Below are 24,269 nucleotides of genomic sequence, written 5' to 3' on the forward strand. Positions count from 1 at the left end.
TCAACCCTCCTTTCACGCTTTAGTCATCCTGCCTGGTGCTGCTGCAACATCCCTCCTGGCACAACTCCCAAAGCACTCTTTAGCCTTTACAACCAGCAACACAAACACACACACACACGCAAATACACACAACCAACCACACACGCGCATATTGCAGTCCCACCGCCGGCTCCACGAGGCGGTTTGTATTGAATGCAAACTCCACTGCTCAAACCTGCAGCCTTCAGTGGAGCTGTGCTTGTCAGCCGGTGATCTGCATCCTGTCGCTGCCTGCCACTTCGCTTTCCCTCTCCCAGCGGCAGCCTGGTTAACCCCCTCCTCACATTCACTCATTCACTCACCCCCCTCTCCAGAACTGGAATAACTTCAGTTCAGTGTGATAAGCTGTCACTCATCATAACCCCAAAAAAGGTTGTCTCTTCAATAAACAGTATACTTCACGTCTGGCTCAGATCTCATATTCTCCTATATTCCTCCCTCCTCCAGACCATCCTCACCTTCTCCCTGCTGTATTGTGCACACACACACACACGCGTTGTGAGAAGATCTTTTACACCGTGTGTTTGTGCCGGTTTATTTGTTTAAAGGAGAAAAGTGCACTTGAATCAAAAAGGGGAATTGAGCGTTTCTCTCAACCTTTTAAGAGAAGGTGAAACAACAAATCTCGTCACATTATCTTCGAACAGAGAAATGAACGAGGAAGAGATGAGACAAGAGGGTATGTGTGCACGTACAAGATACAATAGAATATGCAAAATCACCACAGGAGCAAGGTATCCTCAGGAAAAGGGCTTAACATCAGCAAACAGTTTAGTTTTCTTCGCCACTGTTCAAGTATATTTAATTCAACACAGAGAGCCAGATGCATATTAATCCTCAACCTATCAGGAGGTTCAGATATCATTTCGGACAGCATTTCTGTGTTAGTACAAATTAATGAGTATATTTACAGCTTAATAAGAATAACATTTCTCAATTTGTGGAGCTCATTGACAATGTGCGATTTGAATTACTCCCATGCCCATTTCATAAACATAGTTAGACATAATTAAAAAGTGTTGTTCATTTATGTCCTCGCCCCGCAACGGACAACAGCAAGAGAAAATTACTTCTGTTTTTCTGCTGGTGCCTTTTTCACCTCCCCCCCCCCCTTCAAGCCCCAGCTCAGTCAGAAAGGGGAAGGGACTGCTATTTAATCAAAAAAAAAAAGAAAAAAAAAGTGTCACATTAATTCAGACAAATTCAAGCAATCTAGTTTTCTAATAAAGCTGTCATATTTGCATCCGGTGACTTACGCTCACCATCGTTTTAGATTAATTCCCGTCACAACCTTTTGATTTATGAATGCATAATAACTGAGGGCAATGTCTGTGACTGTGAGCTGAGTGTGTGTGTGTATGTGTGTGTGTGAATTTGTGTCTACAAAGCATTGACTTTTAATCTAACGTCTTGCCTGTGCCCGGATGAGGGAAAATCACATTTTGCGATAATTGAGCGTGTTAAGAGGGGCAGATCAGACCCCTGCTGGTGTTCAGGAGCTCGGGTTGCATCACTGGATCTCCGCTGTGGTGCTTCGCTCCCTTGCTTATCTTGTTGTCATTCATATCAAAGGGCTGAACACAGAAGTAGTTAATCTCCCCACTTGACATTGTATTTTCATGTCAGTGTTTTGCATAATAAAATCCTAAAGTAAATATGCGCGCTCCACGGGATGCACACACAGGAGTAAGCATTTTCTATCTAAAGTGGTTTTTAGCAGTGTTTTTTGTTTTCTCCTTTTTTTTTTTTTTGGCAGTTTTGTGCAGATCTGCATAAAAATGACAAAGAAAATGGGAGAAAAAGCAGAACCTTTATTACCTTTCATATTTTATTACTTTCACTGGTTGCTTATGCCAAGTGTTCATATCATAAAAACAACAAGCAGAGACTTTATTTATTTATCTGTTTAGAGACTGTGAATGCAGTGGAGGTTCCAAACTTTGTTGGAAATGCCAAAAGTGAGACAAAAGTTGGTTAAAACAAAGTAAGAGTTGCTTTAAGAGAACTACCGCCTATGATGGAGAAACACTAAACAAGCACAAATGTACAACAAAATAATAAAGGCCAAAACTGCACTACCATTAAAATATTGACTCAATATTTATTTAAACTTCCAATTTTTCGCATTTCTTCATTTAATCATTTCAATTCAGTTCGGTTTTTTATCTTTATGGCTCCAATAAGACTAGAAAGTCCCAACAACCCTACAAAAGTGAGCACAGCAGCAAGACCAACAGAGAAGAGGAAGAAAAACAAAAACCTTTTTTTCAGCAGGAAGAATCCTACAGAGGCGGCGGTTTCTATGTTGTACTCGTTGGGGTTAAAGGATAGTGAGAGTGAGAAACAGGACAGAGACTACGAGTAACAACAAGCATCAATCCGCTCGCTGCAGAATCAGAAACAACTAAAAACACTCGGTTCACTCCACTGTCTCGTCTCGCTTTGGGGCCTCAAAGGAGAAGTGACTGAATTTTATTATTGACCCAGACCAGAGACCACATTGTTAAAAACCTGGATCCACTCGAAAATGAAACATTTCATCTTTCAGTTGTGCTTTGACTGCTGCCATTTGTAAGAGGAAAATCAATGTCTTATTCTGGCAGCTTGGAAAAAAATTACACTGTGTTGGCTTTCTACCTTTCAGTCACTGTGAATGAAGAATCTTAGCACGTTTACATATGCAAAAAATGGACAAATGATGATTTCGCTTACACTTTGCAATGTTTTTGTAATGTAAACTCTATTTAAAACAAACAATCAACACCATACAGCAGAAGTATGACCAGAAAATACACTGGAGCTGTTTGGGAATTATCAGAAATTCCATACAGTCGTGCTGAGAATCATTCAGAATTCACTCCTTGTTCTTTGATCTGTGTGGCCGGACTCAACAAAAAATTGTATCTTTTTGTGCGAAACTTATTGTCATTTTGCTTTACTTTCATTTTTTGGTAATCCATATAAAGTTCTTTATATCCTGTCTTTATGAAAACACATTCAGCACAGACTCATATTCAATTCTTTACATTTTTAAGTGCAGCTTTATGCTGTCATGTACTATTTCTTGAATCTTATATCATTTCTGTTCAGGTCTGAGCTGCTACTGAAGGTACTGGGCTCTAAGCAGGAGTTATTTTCTGTAGCTTCTTCCATGTTATGAAGTAAATGGCTTAACAGGCTCCTCGCTGTTTCTAAAACTGCTCCGTAAATCTATTATTACGCTTCGGCATCCAACACATCATGAGACGTTCGCTGCTGTTGTTTTTTTTTTTTGCGGTTTGTGTTTTTATGCCATCATGATTATGTACAGCTTGCTTACAAGCCCCGAATTAAATATGTTGGTTCTGATCTTGATAGCTGTAACTGAGACCAGCGGAGAAGACTGAGACATCTGTTTGCTTTCACTGTTGGCTCCATCTCAGTTTTTTTTTTTTTTTTTTTTTTTTTTTCTGATGCGCTGCAGACTTGGCATCCACTCAAAGTTAGGCTAGAGGCCACATCCGCCTTTCAACCTCTCTGCTCAGATTCCTGCATTTGCTGGAGCAAACACAGAAGCTTCTGATACCCGATTACCATCTTCTGGCTAAAGCAAGTCACTGCTTCTCAAAAACAATGTTACGGTCAGTGGACTGCACGCAGTTTAAATATTTAACCATTCCGGCTTTATAAATTACAGATTAAACTTTAATCCCTTAATAGATATCATTGATAATTGAACCACAGACGAAGCTTCAAAGTCTCAGTTAAAGGCCTCTCGGTGAAGATGTTGCAGCAGGCAGATAGTCACACGTTTTCAGCCTGAAATGTCACCGGATTGAGAGGGAGAGAGAGCAACACAGTCGGATCCACATGAAACTGCATTTTCTTCCTCTCCCCGTACATGTCGGAGACTGAGCAGAGCCACCAGGAGCTGTCTCGCCCCCTGCAGAAAGTCTGACACGGGGAGAGAAAAACACTTCACCTCCTGTCAGTGTGTGCCAACGGGTCTCCGGGAGAAAGCGACTGCTGCTTCCAGCAGCGACCGTCACAACCGGCTGATGACTGGACACAACAGAGCAGCCCACCGCTGATACCGACTTCCAGATATCTCTGTACTTTTCTTTCTTTTTCGGCGCCCTACGGGCACGCAGGGTGAGAAAATGTAGCTTGTCTGAGCCTCCTTTGACGTGAAACGTAACTATGATGTCGAGAGAGTCAGTCGCTCCGACAATGAGAGCTTCTTGAAGACAGAGACAGACTTTTCAGCACATAGACCCGCAGTGTTCATTAAAGTTAATCTTATTGTCCCATGGTACTTATATGATTGCACTTGCTCTGTTTTATGACCTTTAATTAAAGTCACTCCATGCCTGTCTTGCTGTTTTCGAAAATCAATAACCAGATCTTTAGTTTTAGATATGTTGGGTTAAAGAGTTTGCATGAGTTTTTCTGAGTGTTCATGATTTTTACCACCATTCTAAGAGAAGTGCGAGACTGTAAAGTTACTCAGTGAACGACTTGGTGCGACCTGGATTTGCCCACAGATCAGACTTATCGATGTACCGATGAGTGAACTAAACAAGTGGATCACAAAGGCTGCAGTGCTTTTTTCTTCAAGTTTGAATGAAATGATAATGATATAGTTAAGCATCAATAATATCAATCATATGGTCTGATCTATTATGAAAAAGCTGCACAGAATTCAAAAGCAGAGCTCATGCTGTTCAAAAGGGAAAACATAAAAGGCTAAAATTAATAATACAGTATATTACTATATATTATGCTGAAAGTGTTACAATTCCTCAATAAAATTCTTATTCATTCAGTAGAAATCAGATTATTTACTGATTATAGATGGAATACTTAACTTGAGCAGAGTTGGATGGTGCAGCTACACTGTGCAGTGCTGCACTCTGCTGGATGTGAGGCACATGTGAGCATGTTGTGGTCTCATGACTGTCAAGGTCAGAGGGAACAAGGAGAATGTTGACTTTTCACTGAAAACTTAAAGTTTGATGATTGTACTAAACTGTACAAACGGAGAGAGACAGACAGTCATGCACAACCACATTCACACCAATGGGCAATTTAAAGTACTCAATTAACTTATAACACATGTTTTTGGTCTGTTGGAGGAGACCTGAAGTAAACCTTGCACACAAAGGGAGAACATGCAAACTCAACATGGTGTACTTGAACTAGAGCCATGGATTTTTTTTTTTTTTTTTTTTGAATGTGTGCCTCACTCAGATTTAGGAAAGGTTGAAAAATAAAAATTTTCCGGTATAAATTCACATGAGTGGTGGGAATTAGGTCGAGGGGGCGGGGCTAACATTGATCGACATCTCCTCCAGCCAATGAGAGCGTGAAGCGCCCCACAGAACGTGACATGAGATATGAAGGTTTCACTTTCTTTTCGTTGTAAACCAAGAAGGTTGAGTGTCTCTGCTACTAAAAGACGATCCTTTGCATTTTTGAGTTATTCTTTTAAATAAGTGGAGTTACTCCAGCTGCAGTAGAGTTTTTACACAACAATTGCTGGAGAGATTGTCTTTGGTGTGAATTGAAAGGCTCGGATTCCTCGGTCCCTCTGGTTTATTGCAGTCTCAACTTAAAACAACAGGTTTGTTTTTACACATTTCTTAAAAAGTAGCTGGTTGTTATTATACAGACAATATTTACAGCACAAAATGTGATGAATTTCTATTTTCTGGAGGTCTTTGTTCTTATTTTCAGGTGAAACCATGTCTGTTTTACTGGAGAAAATAAAAAGCATCGACCAAAGAGCAGCCTCCAAACTGGAAGGTAAGTGACCGTTTTAAGTGAAAATGACAAAAGTACAATATGTGTGTGTGTCAATGAAAATACAGTCAAAGTGTTGGTTTCGTTTTGTGCCATTCTGTGCTGAGCTCTCCTCTCTCACGTGATCACTGTGTGCCACAGAGAGGCGTTCAGGTGAGTCTGGACTTTAGAGTTGCGATTTCCAGTCAAGATGACTCTTTATTTCTGAATGCAAGTGAGAGGAAAATTCAACAGTCATAGAGAAATGCTAAAATACCCTACAGGAAAGGACTGAAAGAGAGAGAAAAGAGAGGAGAGAACACAGGCCGAAGCAGAAGGAGAATTATTGTCATGCATATGTGAATGAAGAGAGAAGAGAATAAGACATTGATCTTCTGGTTTTGAAATTAACTGATTAGCTCAGCTCCATTTATTATTATGCTTTATTTAGTTTTTTAATGAAAGCTTGACATGCCATCAGCAACACAGTAGCTTAAACATAATTGTGTAGAAATATTTCACAATAGAAGCCACTTGCAATATTTGTAATATCGATGCTTCAAGAGCTGGAAGCATCAATAAAACCAATTACATATGACATCTAAAAAATTAAATGCTGTGGAGTACAGAGCTATCACTGATGGAGCTTTCACAGTGAAAACTCTGTAGTAGACCAAACGCCCCACATCTGCCACTAGTTTAGGCTGATTAGGATCCTGGTGACTGATGCAAATACAATTCACTCTGAAGACACACAGCTCTGCACAACACACGAGAACACTGATCGGTTCATTAAACACCTTGTGGGAGGGATCTTTATTTGCTCAGTATATTAAGTATGTCTGGTTTGTAACCACTTTTAAAGCTTTTGGATCTGCAGTGTGTAATGCTCCCTCAGCAGCATATTTCAGGCACCGCCTCACCAGAGCTCTGCAACAAAGTGATATACAAGATGGTCTGAAACTAAAAGAGACCGCTGGTAGTTGCACTACAGACATCTGGAGCTCTGATGGCTTCTGAGGTCAATATAAATATAAAGTAGATCTTAAAAAGAAGAGAAGCTTGCCTGATAGCTAAGGTAAGCAGCTCTCTGCTGGAGTATGACGGTCTGAACAGCTGTTAAAGATATAATGGAGGCTTGTTGTTAAGAGCTTTGTACATTAAGAATTTCAAATCCTGTCTTACTGGAAGCTAAGGTGGAGAAATATGATCTGCTGTTGTTTCCTTTCAGCTCTCTGACTGCAGCATATTGTATCACTGGAAACTTCTCAGAGAGTTAACGAAACATCTGTTCTCTCAGAGCTGGACTTTCGCACAGACTCAGACCTGAAGTGTCTGACCCGAGAAGACCTGCGGGAGCTGTTTCCTGGGGAGCGTGACCTCCGGCTGAGGAAGACCATCTTTGAAACAATACACCAACAGGTGACCCAACAGGCTGTGAAGGATGAAAAATGAGAAAAAAAACCATTTGTCTCACAAATGACCCAAATCACATTCTGAATGAAAGGTGTGTGTTATGGTTTTTTCTGTTGTTTCAGAGGCCGATTAGTTTGCTCCTGAACGAGATGAAGGGTTTCATCCCTGAGGAGTCTTTGAGAGGTATGCACATAACAGCTCTTGCTGGTGTGAAACATTTGGATAAATAAATAAAGTGAGACAGTGTTGTACACACCATCTAACACATTATCACACTTTTCATCCAGCTGCTCTCAACGGCAGTGGCGTTCTGGTGAACTACCTACATATCCTGAAGGACATGAAGGCCCAGATGGACAATGTGCAGACTTTCCTCGATGCACACATCAGTCTCCTGGAGGACATCAAAAAAACTCAGCCCAACAAGAAACCTGATGAAGGTCTCACTTCTGTTCTTCCTTCACCTCATTGTCACATTATTCTTGAAACATCTGGCCTGGAAGCCAAAACTGACCCGTGGATTCAATCCAATCAAAAACAGAGACCAAAAAAGTTATTTCTTAACTTTCCAAATGAAAGTAACTGCTTCTCTTAATTGAGCACATAACAGCTAGTAATGTAGAGTAGAAGGAGTGACAGTAGAAGTTTTTATTACAATAACAGAACTCTTCAGATATGAACTATGCATTTAGATTCAAAGCTTCATAACTGATTGTAATGTTATAAAATACTCAAACGTGACTGGATGTTCATATCTAGAAATCCAAACAAATAGTTTTCATCTAAGTTATCTTTTTTTTTTTAGAGATTGCAAATATGTGTCACAATACAACTGTTGAATGATCTGAGGTTTATCCTCACTGACACACAGTCAGCTGAGACCAGCTCCAGACCGATCTGACCCTGAAGTGGATTTATAAAGCAGTAGACAAATGGACATTGTGTCTTTTAGTATGCGTCTTCTTCTGTCATTAATTTTTTTTTCAATCTCTACTGCAGGGGTTTTTGAAGCGTTAACGGACACAGAACCCAAACCCAAACAACAAATGAGTTCTTCACCTCCCAGAGTCCCAGTGACGACCCAGACATCCCCACAAGAAAACCCTCGAAGATCACAATGTAAATAGCATTTTTGCACTTAACATTCTACTTTTAGGCATCAATGTTTATTTTCTGTTTCAGTACTACTAACAATATTCTTTCATTGGCTCTTGCTTTGCTAAATTATAACTCCAGTCTACTAATGTCAGTTTATTAAGTATTTTATGTTGTAACTTCAGTGTACTTAAGATTTTATATATTAAAAAAGTGGGTTTAATAAGTAGCTTTATGTGTAATATTTTATGTTGCAGTTGATTCACCTGGTACAAGCCGAGCCAGCTCTGGTCCGCCGCTCCCTGTTAATCCCACCGGTTTCTCTCCACAGACGACTAAACGTAACATAACTTTCTGTCTCTTCATACTGGAATTGTCTCTTGTCACAGAGAGTTCAGTTAGAAATTGAGTGCAATGGGTCTTCAATGTTAAATAATGAACACTAAGAAACGTCTACTCCTTTTTTTTTTTTTTTGGCATGTTGAAAACATCTTTGATATTATACGGTCATTTCAACCCTTTTTGTTTAACAGACTCACTTTCAGGTTTGATTGTATACCTGAAAAGAATTTGTTTTTGAATGAACTACTTAATTGTTTACTGTATGTGCCTGTTTTTAATGATTTTCACACTGGGATTAATACAATATTTTCTATTCTTTTAATAGGAACAATAAAATGCAAGCTGGAAATCAGCGGGAAAACTTTGGGCGCCCATCAGCAGATTCTGGACAGAGTACAGAATCAGGACTCCTCCTCGGTTTCGCTCAGCCTGGTGAAGAGTCCTGTCGGAGACAGTGATGTTACACTTCTTTTCTGTCCAATTTCTTCACGTGCTGGGACGGATATTGAAGCAGCCATGAAAAGAATCAAAGGTGAGAGACCTTTTGTGCAAAGAAAAAATGATATTTTTTTTCAGATACATTTCAAAACATTTCAGTTTTAAGCTTGATATCATATGTTGTAGAAGATTGTTGAGTTTGAAATTAAAAGAGATAGGCCCAAAGCATTTTCATGTGGGAAGAAAAAGTTAATTCACGTATATATGGTGTGCTTCTGTAACACATCTCATGATGCAAAGTTTAAAACAATTCAAGAGAACATGGCTCCCATCATCCTACACGCAACTATAGCTGAGTGTCTGCTGTCAGCTCACAAAACACTATTTAAAAAAACTATTGAAACAGGCTAGATTGACTCTTAAAATTTAGAAAACAGTAATATCCATAATACAATTTCAGTCATGTGTTCGTAATACAAACTTAGATTTACACGAGACACACTGGATTCAAAGATCAGACATACGAAAGGATAACTGCTTTCTGGAAGAGGACGAAGGAAGGAACACGGTTGGGTTTGAGATGCTTAAAAAGACAACACTTTTTTCATTTTCAGATGAGAAATTTTGAAGGGTTGAATGTGTAACAGAATCAAACAAATTGTTGTTTGTCATGCTTTAAAAAGGTACATAATCTGAATATAGAAGGATTATCTTGCTAGTTAATTTCAAGGGTTAGACAGAACAATGAGAGGTATGGGTGAGGTAGACATGAATTTAATGTTATACTTGACCAGACATGGATTTCTTATTTTGTTGTCCTAAGATAATGTATAAAACTACATAGGAATAGACCACCAGATTACCTTTACACTTGTACTTGTTAATTCTTTGAGACTCTTTTCTCCTTGTCTCATCTCCCATCTTAATTGTTTTTTTCTCCACAGATGACCAACTGGTGATTTTAGTTATGATGCGCCACTCGCATGAAGTCAAATCTGTTGCCATGCAGAGAACGTGGAGTTATTTCCCCAACATTGTGTTGCATACTACTGTTTTCTATCATGACACGGTGAACGGGCTGTTGAACTGTCAAGAGAACGCCGACGCCATCTTTCAGATCAGAAAAGAGCTGCTGAAGCACAGTTCTGAGACCGCCGAAGAGTCTGCGGTCCCTGAATATGGTAACAGTGACAGATTTCCTGCTCAGGATTTTCCTGCGCCTGCTCAGAGCATCAACCGATCAAACATTGTGAGAAAAAGTAATTATTTGTCATTTTTAGGTTTCAGGAACTAATAGTTGGGTGTAGTGACTACACCATTAGTCACTCAGCTGGGTGCAGGGAGAGATAATACACTTCCAACAAAATCCATCCAAAGTCACTGTCCATGCTGGGTGACATTCTCCTTTATTTTTAATAATAAGATGACATCATTGATCAACACTAAAGATTCCAAAAACAAGAAAGGAGAATGAGAGCGGGAGCAGTACAAACCGAGTCATCTCCTACACCCAAGCTAAAAAAACAATAGAGACCTTGCCCTCCGGGCTCGGTCCCTAATTAAAGGTTCCCTATCACCTGCGGCAGCCGCTTCTAGTGCTGCTTTATACTACCACCCATGGTAAATAAACAAAAATAAACAAAAACAAATAAATACAAGTGACAAAAACAACAAATGACTCCTACACTTGGTTGTGCAGATGTTAGCGACAATTGTATCTTGTCAGCTATTATAGGTGAATGACATGGATGCATTTGAGAGTATTTAACTGTGTTAATTTTATTTAATAGAACTACTATCTTCTGTTTGCTATGTGGAGTGTGGGTACTGCATGTGTCATCAATTTAAAAAAATTAAAAAGTAAAAGGCAACAAAAATATTTAATTCTACAGCTGCACTGCAAGTGCTCGTGAAATTTAAATCAATGCGTTGAACCAGAATGTGTTGTCAGTACGCTTCTTTAATAGTAATCACTTGTTTGATGTTTACCTATTAGGTTGAAATAAATGTTGAATTGCATGGCGAGACTGTACATCACTAATATGTCAAAATTAATACTGAAACTGTTAACTTTTAGTGTTTATGCTATCAAAATGAATAATAAAGGCATTGTTGAAAATCCTACTGTGTTAACACAATCCTGAGTGCTGTGGTATACACCTATACACCTCTAACACTGTGATTTATGTGGTGTTGTGAAGTCCTCTTAAAGCTAGGGTTGGCGATCTGAATGAGATACATTTTTTTAAATACTGGTTAAAATGATCTTTATGACCCAATGGGAAGCAATTCAGAGCGTGCTTTTAAAGTAGTTTGGAAAATATCCTACAGCAGGAGTAAAACGGGAAAAACAGCAACCAATAGTCTTGACGGGACACCTTTTTTTAAACCAATCAAATCCCTTCGCTGTTCGACCTGCCCTCTGCGCGTACATGTCAATGGTGTACACTGACCCTGGTTCAGTGTGTGCGTAGAAGGACGGAGCGTCGTTGCAGAATGGCGGAGAAGAATGTTTGGGGGGTTTACTTACCGTTGAGTGCGCCATAATTTGGCGTAGTGCAAATAAAGAAAAACGAAGAAACTAAGCGCTGAGGACAGGTTACACCAGGAACGTACTGGATGCGGAAGCACCTCGCGCGCCGCAAATGTCTCTGCGTCTCCGCTCCCAACGGGAGCTAGGCGGAGCCTTAAGGAGATGCTACATTCGTGCTACATGCTAGTTTTCCAAAATCACCAACCCTAGCTTTAATTTTAGGGGGTATTAATTTTTTGTTTTAAAAATACATAAGACAACATTTAATTTATGTCATAAAACAAAGTTTAAAGCTCGTGTCTGGAGTTTCTGTTCGTTTCCAACTTATGTATCATTTTTTAACAGAGCTTAAATGTGCTAGTCTGGTTCGATACTACAACATAATATTAGCATAAAGCAATATAAAAATGTATTTATGAGCCCCACCTTCGTCTCATAGACCCCCCAATAGATTTCGAGTCTTGCTGCCAATCAAACGTGTGCATGCAGCCAGAGAGCACGAGCACTCGCCCAGGCAGAGGTGAGTTAGCTATACAGCAGCCGCCCCGCTTACCTCGGATATATCCATGGTCTGCTGAACATCCACCGTAAACAGCTAAACATGTAGGATGCTGTAGGACTCGGAGGCTCTCATTTTCACCCGACAGATAAAGCGCATGCACAATTAAAGGGGCGTGGCTTGGTAGCTCACGAAAGCAGAGGGAGGGGAACCTCAAGATGTTGGATTAAAAAAAACCCCTCTCTTTCAAAACTCCAGACACAAGCTTTAAGTCTTCAAAGGTTTAAGCAGCGAGAGAAAAACTGGTGGCATGTCAGACTAAAAACAAAGATGAATCGACCAAAAAACAAGAGTATACTAAGACAGTTTCATAGAATATGGCTTCATAGAAGAAATGGACAAAATTAGAGCTGAATGCATCTTTTCCAGGGTAAAACTAGTGAATGAAAGCTTGAAACCACGCAAAGCCAAATATCCAGAGACAGGAATGTAAACCCAAAGAGAGAAAAGGAACTTATTCCAGAATATAACAGAATTTTTTCACTTATCATGTGTTATGAGGTTCCTTTAATATTTTCCTTTTTTTATCGGGGGTTGGGGTGGCACAGGTTTATAATAGTCAATATTTTGGTCCCTGAAGTTTGGGAATCACTGATCTAAAATACTATTTACTCCTTCTTTTCCTTAAAGAAGCTTTTACTGAAATGCATAAAGAATCCAAATAGGAACAAGTACAAGTTGGACTTACCAAGTTAGGATATGACTAAACATTTGCACACAGGACAGGCTTTGTACATTGATCAATGGCATTGAGCTTAAAAGTAGGAGCAGCTGTTGCACCGTGGGCAGAGTGGGTCATTTTCCAAGAACAAGGTTTGATCCATCATTACAGCTCAACAAAAAAAATGTTCCTGGTGGATGTTAAGCACATTTCATTGCCACTTTCTGAACTGAAGTGTGTGAAATGATGAATATGCTCAATAAAAAGCGATGTACAGTCACTAAATAAGGTGATAACTTCAGTAAAGCAGTCAGGGGACTTGTTTTTCAAATGTTCCTGGCGCTCTTATTTGAGAAAAGTCTACTTTACTTTGAAAAAGGAAACCGGAAGTCACACATTGTTTACATGCGCGTACTTCCGGTCAGTGCTGCTTGTCACCGCTCGTCCTGAAAGATCTTTTTTTACGCTCTCCTACCGTTTACCGAGTGAATATTCCGTTTGTGCGCGTCTTCCTCGCCATATCCAGTCAGGTTATGAACAACATCCCGGCTGGTTTCACATATATATCAGCGCGGCGCCGTCAGAAACTGTTAGCTTCCAGCCGAGTTGCTCCGCGTTGAGTTATTTCAACAGGTGAAGTTCAGGTCCTCCGGTTTGCCACCTCTCCCGGACACGTCTCGCAGGTTCTTGTTGTTGCGGGTTAGTTAGCTACCATTAGCTGTCAGCAGTGCTATGGGCAGCCTTTCATTTCGCGTGTCATGCTGCTCGGCCGCTTCGTGTTGACCCTCAGGTGCACGTGTTCATCAATTGTTTGCGTCCGGAGGTCACGTGCTGCGTGTGAGCTGTCAGCTCGGAGGCTGCACCCTTCGGCTGCCAAGCACTTCCAAAAAGTCTGCATCAGCCCACCTGAACACCTCCAGGTGAGGGGGGAGCAGCCTCAGACTCACCCAGTGCATGCTCATGGCCGTGATCACTCTGTTGCAAATCCTCGTTCCTTCCAGACACAGTCCAGCCTGCACGTGCTGTCAGTGTGTGACATGCAGCCAGCTGGGATCTCCTACGGAAGAGAAGCCTCTGCAGTTGCCACGGGTGATGGTGACGGTGAAGATGAGGGGGGTGGCCGATGTCCTGTAGGACAGGAGAGTACAGTAGAAGAGGGGGAGATCAGGAATGAGCTGAAGAATACAGACCAGGTGGATGTAGTCAGCATGGAGGCCCAGAAAGGTTTCACAGACTCTGCTGCTGGTGAGTGGATGTGTATAATGCTGTAATGCTGCTGTAATGAAACTGGTGAACAGTTCATGTTTGTGTTCCTACAATGGGGTGCACCAAGTTCATTGCCATTGCAACATCAGCATCCACCAATCCTCTATACAGTACACTTGATTAACAAAAATGCAGTTACTTTCTCTAAATTGCTTTCAAGAATACAAAGTTATTTGGAAGTAGAAATTCCTCAGCACAAAGACATTGACGTTATAAGCCAAAGAGTTTTTTATTTATCAGAATGTGGACACAATATTCAGTATTATAGTAAATCAACATTTGTAACTCATATTGTGCTCCCTGGTTTCAACATCATTTAGAATTGCTATAAACTGGCAACATTTCTCACCTGGAACAAAATGAGAAAGAGATAAACAAATGAGTGTATTGATGAAATGGCTTGACCTGGCATTATTTAGTTGTATTTTAGAAGTGTTTGGACTGACAAGATATTTAATCTTGCAAAACCAGCTTATTGACTTCTTAAACATGTTATTTTCAAGGTTTCCCACTTTATTAAGCACAATTTCAGTGATTTCTGTGTAATTTTTCAGCATGTTTCCTACCCAGACAACATGCTTTTTTTCTGATCTCCTACAGAATCTCACGCGAAGAAGACAAAGAGGAAGATGAGGATAGAGAAGAGAAAGCTGTCAAAGAAAAAAGTGAAGTCTGGTGATTCGTCTGACAATTTAATGTCGGAGCTTCCATTTGCTCTGACCAGCCCTGCCACGTGGAAAGCACTTGAATGTACGTACCATTGAAGCGCAAAGACTATAAACCGGCATCTCTTAGCTGATCTTCAAGCTACTGGCTAACAAACGCCAAACTCTGATTTCTCTTCCAGTTCAGTGAAGTTTATGCAGATGTCTTTTCTTTTCTTTCTTTTCTGCAGTCACTAACTCCGACGCTAGGGAGAAGAAGAGGAAGAGGAAGAGAGGAGAGTGTGGAGGGAGAGTGGACAGTGAGGAGGATGGCGAGAAGAAGAAGAAAAAGAAAGAGTACCAGCGGCCCAACTACTTCGTCTCAATCCCAATTACAAACACTCAGGTAAGAAACTGTTTCTTAATTTGTCAGGAAGAACAACGGCAGCATGATTACTGTTTTTTATGAGTTCACAGCAACCGATCAGAAGTTCCAATTTCTGAAATCCTTTCAATTGTTCTCTTTTTTCTTCAATCTGTTCTAATGAGCTCTGTGGACTGTATGTCCACAGTAAGCATCAATATAAACATACTGGAACCTTTTCAGAAGTAAATAAGAATTGAATTACCTGGTGGCCAAATGTTACTGAAATCTTGTTGCTTATTGACCCAAAATCTCTTCTGAAAGACCCTCGATCGAGTCATTGATCCTTTCTCAACTGTAACATATTGAACTGTACAAGCTAACTGTGTTTTTTCACCTATTCAATACATCTTCCCCTCACCTTGGTCCCTCTGCTGATGCCTGTCAGGATAGCTTTTACAGTCACAGAGGTGGTGTTGAGAGAACAGGTTCTGATTGTAATTGCCGCTGCCAATGATTGAAAGCTAATTTGTCCAAATCACAGATCAGCTCAGCGGTGGCTGAGGTCCAGGAGGCCGTGCTTCAGCAGGAGCCCCGCTTGGCCAAAGCCATGATCCCCATCCCGACTCTTCACATCACGCTTTTAGTCACTCATCTCGCCAGTCAGGAGCAAGTAGACTTGTGAGTTACGCACATGCCACACACACACGCACACGCAGACATGCATCCACGATGTCTGAAATCAGCCTTCAGACATTTCGTCTGCCGTAGAAAAGCTTGAAATATCAATGATTTTGGTTTGACTGTTTTTTGACCTAAAATTGTTTATGAAACAGATTTTTTTTTCCTTTGCTAAGATGACAGATAAAAGCAAATTAACTTCAAGGACACATTCATACTTTTAGCAAATAAACAACACTAAAAAAAAATCCTCAATAAACATTCTGGACACTAATTTAAGAGAGGACTGATAACCTGCATGGAAAACAGTCCATAGCCTTTGTTATTAAAACTGTGGTTAGTGCGGAGCAGAGTTCAGTTCCTCTGAGTCTGCTGATGGTGATTTTTTTTTTTTATTAATGCTGTGTTGTTTTCGGGGTTATCCCTGTTAATCGCTATTGATTGGCTATTTGATAGACACACCTATTACGAGTGTGTAATTACCTTTTTCCAATTATCTGAGCTGACTGTAGTCATTTGAATGAATGTTACAATTGTTTGTTTTCAGAAGAAAACAGATTAGTGGAAATGTCACCATTTCTGTCACACCACTCTCATTATCAGCGGTAGAAACAGGAAATTTCCCTTCGTTCTCTCGATTATGTTTACCAAAATCCAGATTTTAATCATAAAGATTAATTTCCACATCCTGGTTAATCTGGACTGATGAGCTCTTCATTACTTGCGCTCGCACACCAGAGCTGTACATTCAATTTCCACAGTAAGCTGTTACTTCCTGTTCATTTTGTGGTTTATTTTCCAAGATCAAATACAATTAAATGTTTTCCTTGGTCCTGTTATTTTTTTTTTCTTCCATTTTCCTTTATATCCTCCCTGGATATGACACACAGTAATACTGAAATGCGGGACTTTAATCAGGCAGAGTGCTCTCAAATTGCTTTACCGTCACAATCGTGTTTTCCTGCAGGAATCGGATTTGATCTCTGTGAAGCAGTGCATCATCGCAACACGCCCAACAAATACTTGCAGGCGTAAATGTGCAGAACAAAGTTAGAGCCGCTAGCTGAAGGATGCAGCGTCCTGCAGTGACTGATTACCAGCGTGTCACATGAGATGCTCCTTCTGTCTTATCTCTTCCTCTCAGCACGTCCGGGAAAAAGTCATAAATAGGTTTGTACGTTTTAGGGAGGTGGATGTTCAAAAACAAGCTTTAGACAGATGCATAGATATAGAAAATCAACAAGAAGGTTCCTCAATTGGATTAAGCCCATTCAAGGGACATCATTTGATCATGTCAACCACAAAGCTCAATTTTAACTTCATTATGTTTAATTATCTCTGCAGTCGATCCGTGCATGAGGCCTCCTTTGAATTCCTGAACAGATTGTTTAGTTTTTTTGAATATAAGAAGTGTAAAAAATGCCAACGCCACACTGGGTGCAAATAAATAAACTTCAGGATATTTTCCCAAGATTTAATTAATCAGTCATTTATTAAAGAAATTAGTGAATTTTTTTCATAGGTTGGATGCATTTGTTTGAAAATCTTTGTCCCAACAGTTTTGCTTTTATTTATGCTTTGTTTTTAAAAGAAATCGTGATTAAAGCTGCTGATTCCTTTATTAAAACAACACACTGCAACTGTTATAACAATTGTGGACAATACTCGTATATATATATAGAACAACCAGATATTTTTAGAGTAATTTTTTTTTTTTTTTTCATCAACACTTATGGGGCCCAACAATCTTTTAAAGTGAGACATTTTCTGCGTAGTACCCAGAACCCCTTGCTCTTGGATCAGTTGAAGCAGAGTTATGTGATGATGCTGATCTGATGCTTAATCTTCATGAGGAAGGAGGTTGTGTCATTGGTAATCACTAGATTCTCTCTCATTATGTAATATGACAACAAGAGGAAGAGAGGATTAAGTGGTGAATTAGTGTGTTTCTGTGTCGGTGTGTGTGTGTGTGTCGTCCACATCCATGTGCATGCCTCCTCTCAGGGCGGCAGCGGTGCTGGCTCAGGCTGCGCCCTCAGTGGCTGAGCTGCTGGGTGGGCGGGACCTGGTGCTGCCCTTCACAGGGATCAGTCATTTCAGGAAGGAGGTGGTGTTCGTGGGGCTGCCCGGCGGACAGCACAGACACACTCTGGACGCCCTGGCAGGTCAGTGGCAAACTTCATCCTCTCTCGTATTCACGCAGAATCAGGAGCTTCTTTACGTCTCGACTTCCACTCTGACTATCACTCTGGGTCTGCCTGCGCTTCACAGGAGGATGCATTTCTTTATGAGCGTTGGCCGGTGTGAAATTAGTGTCAGCCGCGGAGTCCTGCAGCCGGTGGGAAGATTTACTCCTAAAGACATCACACTGCTCAAAGCACTTTTATTGTGGTGGGCGCTTGTTGTCACCGGGGCTCCGGTGTTGGAGATTAGACAGCTTTAGGAGATTGTCTGGCATATTATGGCGGGTGATGACTGGGATAACCTTCTCATTCTGAAGTCCTGGATGGTTTAAGCTTCACTCCTGTCCCGGAGTGACCTGTGGAGGACCGCTGTAACTGATGACAGTTTTGAGTATTGATTTGTTCAAATATTATATACATGATTCATTTATTAGGTGAGCTTAATTCTTTGAAATGTGAAAATGATCAAATACAAATAATCAGCTTAAAAATGTCTTGTTTTTTCCTCATTAGTAGTTCAAAAAAACTTTTTTTTTATTCCATTTTGTCATCAAACCATATAGAATTGGAGTATTCTAGCAAAAAAACCCTAATAATAATCACATTGAGAGTTTCTTTTCTTTCCTGATGTGTCTTTGCATGTATGCATGTGCCTATTGGCAGGATTTGTCTTCCACCTTCATCTTGCGCCGGCGCGCACGTGTCCGCGCATGGCCGCATTTGCATGTATGTTTTTGCGTTGCGTCTTCAGCAGCAGGATTAAGCCAACATTTATAAGAGGATTCCCGCTCCATTGCTCTTCTGACACCAGCACACGCCGTAGACACGGTCACATGTACTCAACACTGTCCATTTCCACGCCGGAAATGTAATCCAGCTTCTAAAAGTAGAAAGATGTGTTTGTGTACATCGGGATATGTGGGATTTTCATCGTCACATGTGTGTGTGACTCTCAAGGTGCCGGCTCTTCATAAATATGATAAATGATTTTAAAATGTTCTCACTTTTTCGGGGCTTTGCTTTACTGTAGATTCCCAAGCTGCTAATTCAGAGTATTAACTGTTCAGATTCGAGCAAATACCACATTTGGCATTTTAGCATTGCCTCACTAAGACAAATCCCCAAAGGAATTTATCCCCATGGCTCGATACAACAAGTTAATCTTTGAGAGGAAGTGCTATGTTCCATGTTTTTTTATTTTCTCCAGATATTACGGGCTAAACTTTTAATTTTCATGGAATAAATCATATTTGTGTATATTTATTTACCATTCTGAGTAGAACAATGTGTGGACGTATTCAGCATTAGCTCCTCGCTCAGTGAGACTTGCACAATGAGGTGCCTCACCGAGGGATTTTAAGAAAGATTAGTGGGCGTCGCTTCACTGAGTTTCAATGAATTGCTCTTTCTCTAAGTTTCAACTGTTACCTTGTATTAATATTAATGGATATTTTAAAAAGAATGACGTTCGAAACAGCGGAGTAGCTGAACACTCCTCATATGAGACCTTAAAACATACCGCTTCAGCTGACGTTGTTTTATATTCCCCTTTTCTCCTAAATGTTTTTGTTCTGTGCTTTAAATTTGTGGTTTTTTTTAAGTTTGATGTTGTTTTGTTGTTTTCTAAGGAGTTTTTTTTATTTCATTCATCTTTTTCTCTCAGTCGCTTTCTTTTGTCTCGTTATCACTTCATCAGTCTTCCTGTAAATTGACTATATCATGCTCCATTAGAAAAAAAAAAAAAACTGTTGTGTAAACAAGGCAAGCTTAGTGGATTAATTGCCCAACAAGCAAAATTCTGCCCCGAGAAAGAAAAGACTTAAGCTCCTTGTCCGGCTTTCCACACAAGTTGGATTTGAAGAAGGCGCATTAATGAACACATTCCCGTTCCCCGTAGGAAAAAAACCGACTGCAGGAACAGAACAGTACGCTAAGAAAGGCCAAATGAGGACTGCAACAAGCAAAGGAGGGATGGTGCAGGAAGACGGACTCTGTTGTCATCTTGTCCGTACTCTCCAACACCGTTATTGATTATATACTAACCTTTCTCTCCCTGTAGAGCTCCTCTTCTAAAAATACCTGTGTAGCTTCCCTCTAAACCCCATCAGTGTGTGTGTGTGTGTGTGTGCGTGTGCGCCTCTCCGTCTGGGTCTGTCTGCCCTTGTGCGTCGTCTGTGTGTTCATTTATTTTTCTTTAAACGGTCACAGGGTATCAGGGCAGGAAGATCCACCTCCTCTCCGGTCCTCTTCACCTGCAGTATTTGTGTTGTTGTTCACTCGGGTTTAAAGAAAAAAAATGGAATAAATGTGATCTTATTGAGCGGGATTAAATGTGAGCGGGATCAATACAGACTTGTTTTTCTTATAAATGAGAACTATTTTGTGGCTTGTACACATTGTGTTACCCTCAACAATTCCTTTTTTTTTTTCTCTCAATGTTGCACCGCAGGGTTGTTGAGGCGTCACTTTGCGGATCAAGGTCTTCTCCAAGGCGACTGCCATGGGTTTGAACCCCACCTCACCATTATGAAGCTGTCTAAAGCGCCGAAGCTACGCTCACAGGTAAACACAGAGTTTCCCATGCTCTGGATAAAGGAAGAACCAATCCAGCAGACAGAATCAGTATGAAATATCTATTTACCTTAATTTAAAAAAAAAAAAAGTGTTGTAATGAAATTGTAATTTGTGGAGACTAAACTGAGAAAGGTTGAGAATGAGTCTGAGGCGCTGGTGAAGGCTGTTTGTCGCTGCTCAGTGAGATGCAGCTTTATGTTCTCAGACTACCTGTTCATTTCACACTCGGCTTGTGGTGGCAGAGCTTAATGATCTGCAGGGCCAGCGTAATCACGCCAGGCCCGCTTCTAATTTGACAAACCCCGACAAGTGAGAGGAAGAGCAGGATGAAGCCGTCCCCTAGCAGATGCCCCCTCCTCGAGCAGCCGCACGCCTCGACCTGACGAGTGTAAACATATTTAAAGTTATTCTGAAGTCAGGAGCCATTGTAGCTGATGGCCTGCATGGCTCTTTGCTTAAAATAGTTCCACATTTTGGTTTTTTCATTTTTTTTTCCTTCTTTGAACTCACCTTCCACACTGTAACTTTAGTGCTTTAAAAGAAAATTAAACTGTTGTATTTTTCAGTTTGTGATGTCGAGCTCAGAGACAAGAGCTCCAGAAACAGAAATTGAGCACAACAGAAAATCAGAGAGGAGAGAGGAAGTGCAGCAAGACTGAAGACGATAACGGGAGGAAGAGATAAACAGATAAGGTCATTTCTGCTGCAGAGGAAGGAGAGCATCAGTCTTTTCCCCTTCCACTCGATGGCACGTCACCCTGCCTGGAGCCTCCTGGGCGGCGGCCATGTGCAACTTTTCACAGATCTGTGCGTTTGTCAAGAAGTCACTGTGTAAAATGTGATAGAAGCCAAATGTTGTCTTTTGTATCCTTCAGGGTATAAGACGTGTGGATCCCGCCCTTTACTCCAACTATACCGACAAGTGAGTACCGTTGGTCATATATTAGAAAAGTACACACAAGATGTTGTGCATTGTGTGTATGCCACTGCTGCAGATTGATAATACAAATTTCTAATAATACAAATCAGCTTTTTCGGAGACCAGACCGTGGAGCGAGTCGATCTGTGTTCTATGTTGAAGAAGAAGCAACAGGATGGATACTACCACACTGAGACTTCACTACCACTCGGTGAGTGCACGGGCATGCAGAACTTCCTTCAGGCCGACGTACGCTGTGCAGTTTTGTCAGTCATATGAGCGGCGATCGTTTGGATCACAGTACAGTGGGAGGTTTGTGTTCGCAGTCACGCAGTCAGACCCAGACTGAGAAAATATTCTGAGGGTAAGAAATTTTACAGCCACAGATTCATCACTGTTTCCAGATCTGCACAATAATAGTAGTTGTAAAACGTTGGACCACTGTTTCCCAATGTTTTCAAATAAATTCTCTGTGACTCTACTCTTCTTCCACCAGAGGGCGCACTCATCTCACTCTGAAACTCTGGGTAGAGTTTGCTCACTGCAACATATTTTATGGTAAAATAATGCAGCATTTTGTGTGCCGGGTGTATTTTTAATCCCTGAGCTGAGTTGAAGAGGAGTTTGTTTGTGTTGTTTGATCGTTCAGACCAGTTAGCGATGCCACAGAGGTGCTGCCAGGGTGCAAGAGAGCGCTTCTGCGTAGGTTTACATAACACCATCTAACTTAGCCGGAGCTAAAAAGAGAGGCAGACCGTCCTCGTCAAACACCACGGGCACACTCAAAATCTCATTTTTGCATTTTAGGCTGCCAACTTGTGCTTTACTATTGAGCCAGTTTTGACAAAACTTGGCAGTATTGTAGAATAGAAACCGTTACTGTCCGCTGAATGAATGTGGGAACTGAAGCAATCGCACTTTAAACATTTGTTGGAGTATTTTGATGGGCAATTCATGTTGTGTAAGCGTTAAATAATGGCCCACTTTGAGCCAAGCTCACTTTCAGCTGTTGACGTGCCAGTTTCAGATTTTTGTTGCGTACTTGTATTCGGAGACAGGCTGGTTCCACTTCCAAATGAATTTGTGCTTCTTGTGATATTTGGTATGTCGGTCGTAAAAATGCGGCTGCCGTTGCAGTTTGACATTAACTCGGGACGGCACTGTTGACCACTGTGAGACTGCGGGCGGCCAGACTGTCAGCAGAGCCATTTTTCTTCTTCTGCACGCTGAGCGCTAACAGAGGCCGATGCGTCTCGCAAAATGAAAGTCTTGGAGAACAAGTACGGTTTGTTTACGAGCATCTTTATATCTGAGAGCATGTTGTTCGTCACTGCTGCAGAGAAACAGGAGATCTCACAGGAATACGAGATGCAACAAGTACGACCCCGTGTCAGTTTGAGCCATATAGTACGGTGATAAAAGCAAATTCAGTGCCTCACTGAATTGCCTCCTCAGCCTGTGTATGAAAGATATCCAGTGACATAATAGATTTCAGTAAAAATGCCTGTTTTGTTCAGAAATATCCCACCAGTGAAGTCACATGGTGCACAGCAGACGCAGCAGTGGCGTGTTTTTCCCAGGGTCAGGTATGCACGACTCCTCATGAGTCGCCTATCGTGCCTTTTCATCTGGACTGATCCGTATCTGTTCCTCAGAGATACATGCTTTGAACTTCTCGCTCAAGTGCTCTGTGGTTTTTATTCAGACTGTTCTTCTGACAACACACACACACACACACACACACACAACTCTTTGATCCACTGGTGTAATTGTTCATTAGATTAGTGATTCCCACTCACACACAGTCATGTGCTTAATATGTGCATATACTGTATGTCATGCAACAAATTGATCAGAGATTTTATTGTACTCACTGTCAAATAGTTAGATTAATTGTTCTGTGAGTGTGTGTGTGTGTGTGTGTGTGTGAGAGCTGTCAGTGTGAGCGTAAAGGGGCTGTCACAATATTTTGTGGATCACTGGGCTGTCTACGAGAGACAAAGAGCGCCTGTGTGTGTGTGTGTGTGTGTGTGTGTGTGTGTGTGTGCGCGTGTGCGTGGGAGTGACAGACAGAGCAGAGGGGATGTTTACCTCACACTTCATATCATCAAACAGCGTCTGTTTTCCCAAAAACACAAAACAATGTACATATTTAAAATGATCCGGCTTTTAAACCGAGCACTGCACCCACCGGGGTGCGATTATGTAAAGTATTCACCGTGTGAAGGGTTTAAATGCAAATATTTATGCAGTGATGCGAGTGAAGTTTTCAAAAGCTTACAGGTTACATGAACTCTATAAAGTGAAGGTTCTAAACCAGGGGTGTCAAACACATTTAGTTCAGGGGCCACATGCAGCCTAATTTCGTCTTGAATCAACCGGGTCGGTAAAATAGTGCCTTTAAATTAAAACTTTAAAATTTTTCTTTGTCATGGTGCAGAGTATAGATGATGAAAATATATATTATTTTCACAAAACCAAACAATTTCTGCCTTCTGGTGCAAAATGCAGTGAAATGTTTTAAAAAAAACTTCTTCTATACCTGATTCATTCCTTGAGGATAACGAAAATGATCATTTTCACAATCAGGTTCTGTCTTTCATGGCAGCATCACTGATATTTCAGCTCAGATCTCAGTGTTGTGTTGTGTCAGCTACTCTTAAAAACATTGTTGGTAAATCAGTGTTTTCTTTGAATTGTTCACAGTTTCCTTTATGTTTTGGGCCAGTTTTGGCCCACAGGCCTTATGATTAATACCTCCCCCCCACCTACTTACTTTGTTTGTTTAGTGGAAC

At 40.9% G+C, this 24,269-nt stretch overlaps 2 protein-coding genes across 2 annotated transcripts in view; both read left to right on the top strand.

Moving 5' to 3' along the window:
- The first annotated feature begins 5,444 nt into the window (after window positions 1-5,444).
- On the top strand, window positions 5,445-11,207 carry LOC115401901 (uncharacterized). The gene is made up of 9 exons (XM_030110281.1): window positions 5,445-5,641; window positions 5,755-5,823; window positions 7,100-7,221; window positions 7,338-7,398; window positions 7,503-7,655; window positions 8,215-8,334; window positions 8,568-8,651; window positions 8,978-9,184; window positions 10,035-11,207. Exons 2-9 carry the CDS (start codon window positions 5,763-5,765, stop codon window positions 10,382-10,384), a joined length of 1,158 nt encoding a protein of 385 aa, XP_029966141.1. The 5' UTR covers window positions 5,445-5,641; window positions 5,755-5,762; the 3' UTR covers window positions 10,385-11,207.
- A 2,071-nt stretch (window positions 11,208-13,278) lies between these two features.
- akap7 (A-kinase anchoring protein 7) overlaps window positions 13,279-24,269 on the top strand; it is a 39,092-nt gene continuing 28,101 nt past the window's right edge. The window contains exons 1-9 of the mRNA XM_030110463.1: window positions 13,279-13,763; window positions 13,845-14,088; window positions 14,710-14,859; window positions 15,005-15,159; window positions 15,662-15,798; window positions 17,803-17,963; window positions 20,431-20,543; window positions 21,431-21,477; window positions 21,585-21,685. Coding sequence (XP_029966323.1) covers window positions 13,602-13,763; window positions 13,845-14,088; window positions 14,710-14,859; window positions 15,005-15,159; window positions 15,662-15,798; window positions 17,803-17,963; window positions 20,431-20,543; window positions 21,431-21,477; window positions 21,585-21,685 — 1,270 coding nt within the window. The 5' untranslated portion in view covers window positions 13,279-13,601. The remainder of the gene's footprint in view (window positions 13,764-13,844; window positions 14,089-14,709; window positions 14,860-15,004; window positions 15,160-15,661; window positions 15,799-17,802; window positions 17,964-20,430; window positions 20,544-21,430; window positions 21,478-21,584; window positions 21,686-24,269) is intronic.

This window comes from Salarias fasciatus, chromosome 15, assembly GCF_902148845.1.
Source record: "Salarias fasciatus chromosome 15, fSalaFa1.1, whole genome shotgun sequence".
Classification (NCBI taxonomy): Eukaryota; Metazoa; Chordata; class Actinopteri; order Blenniiformes; family Blenniidae; genus Salarias; species Salarias fasciatus.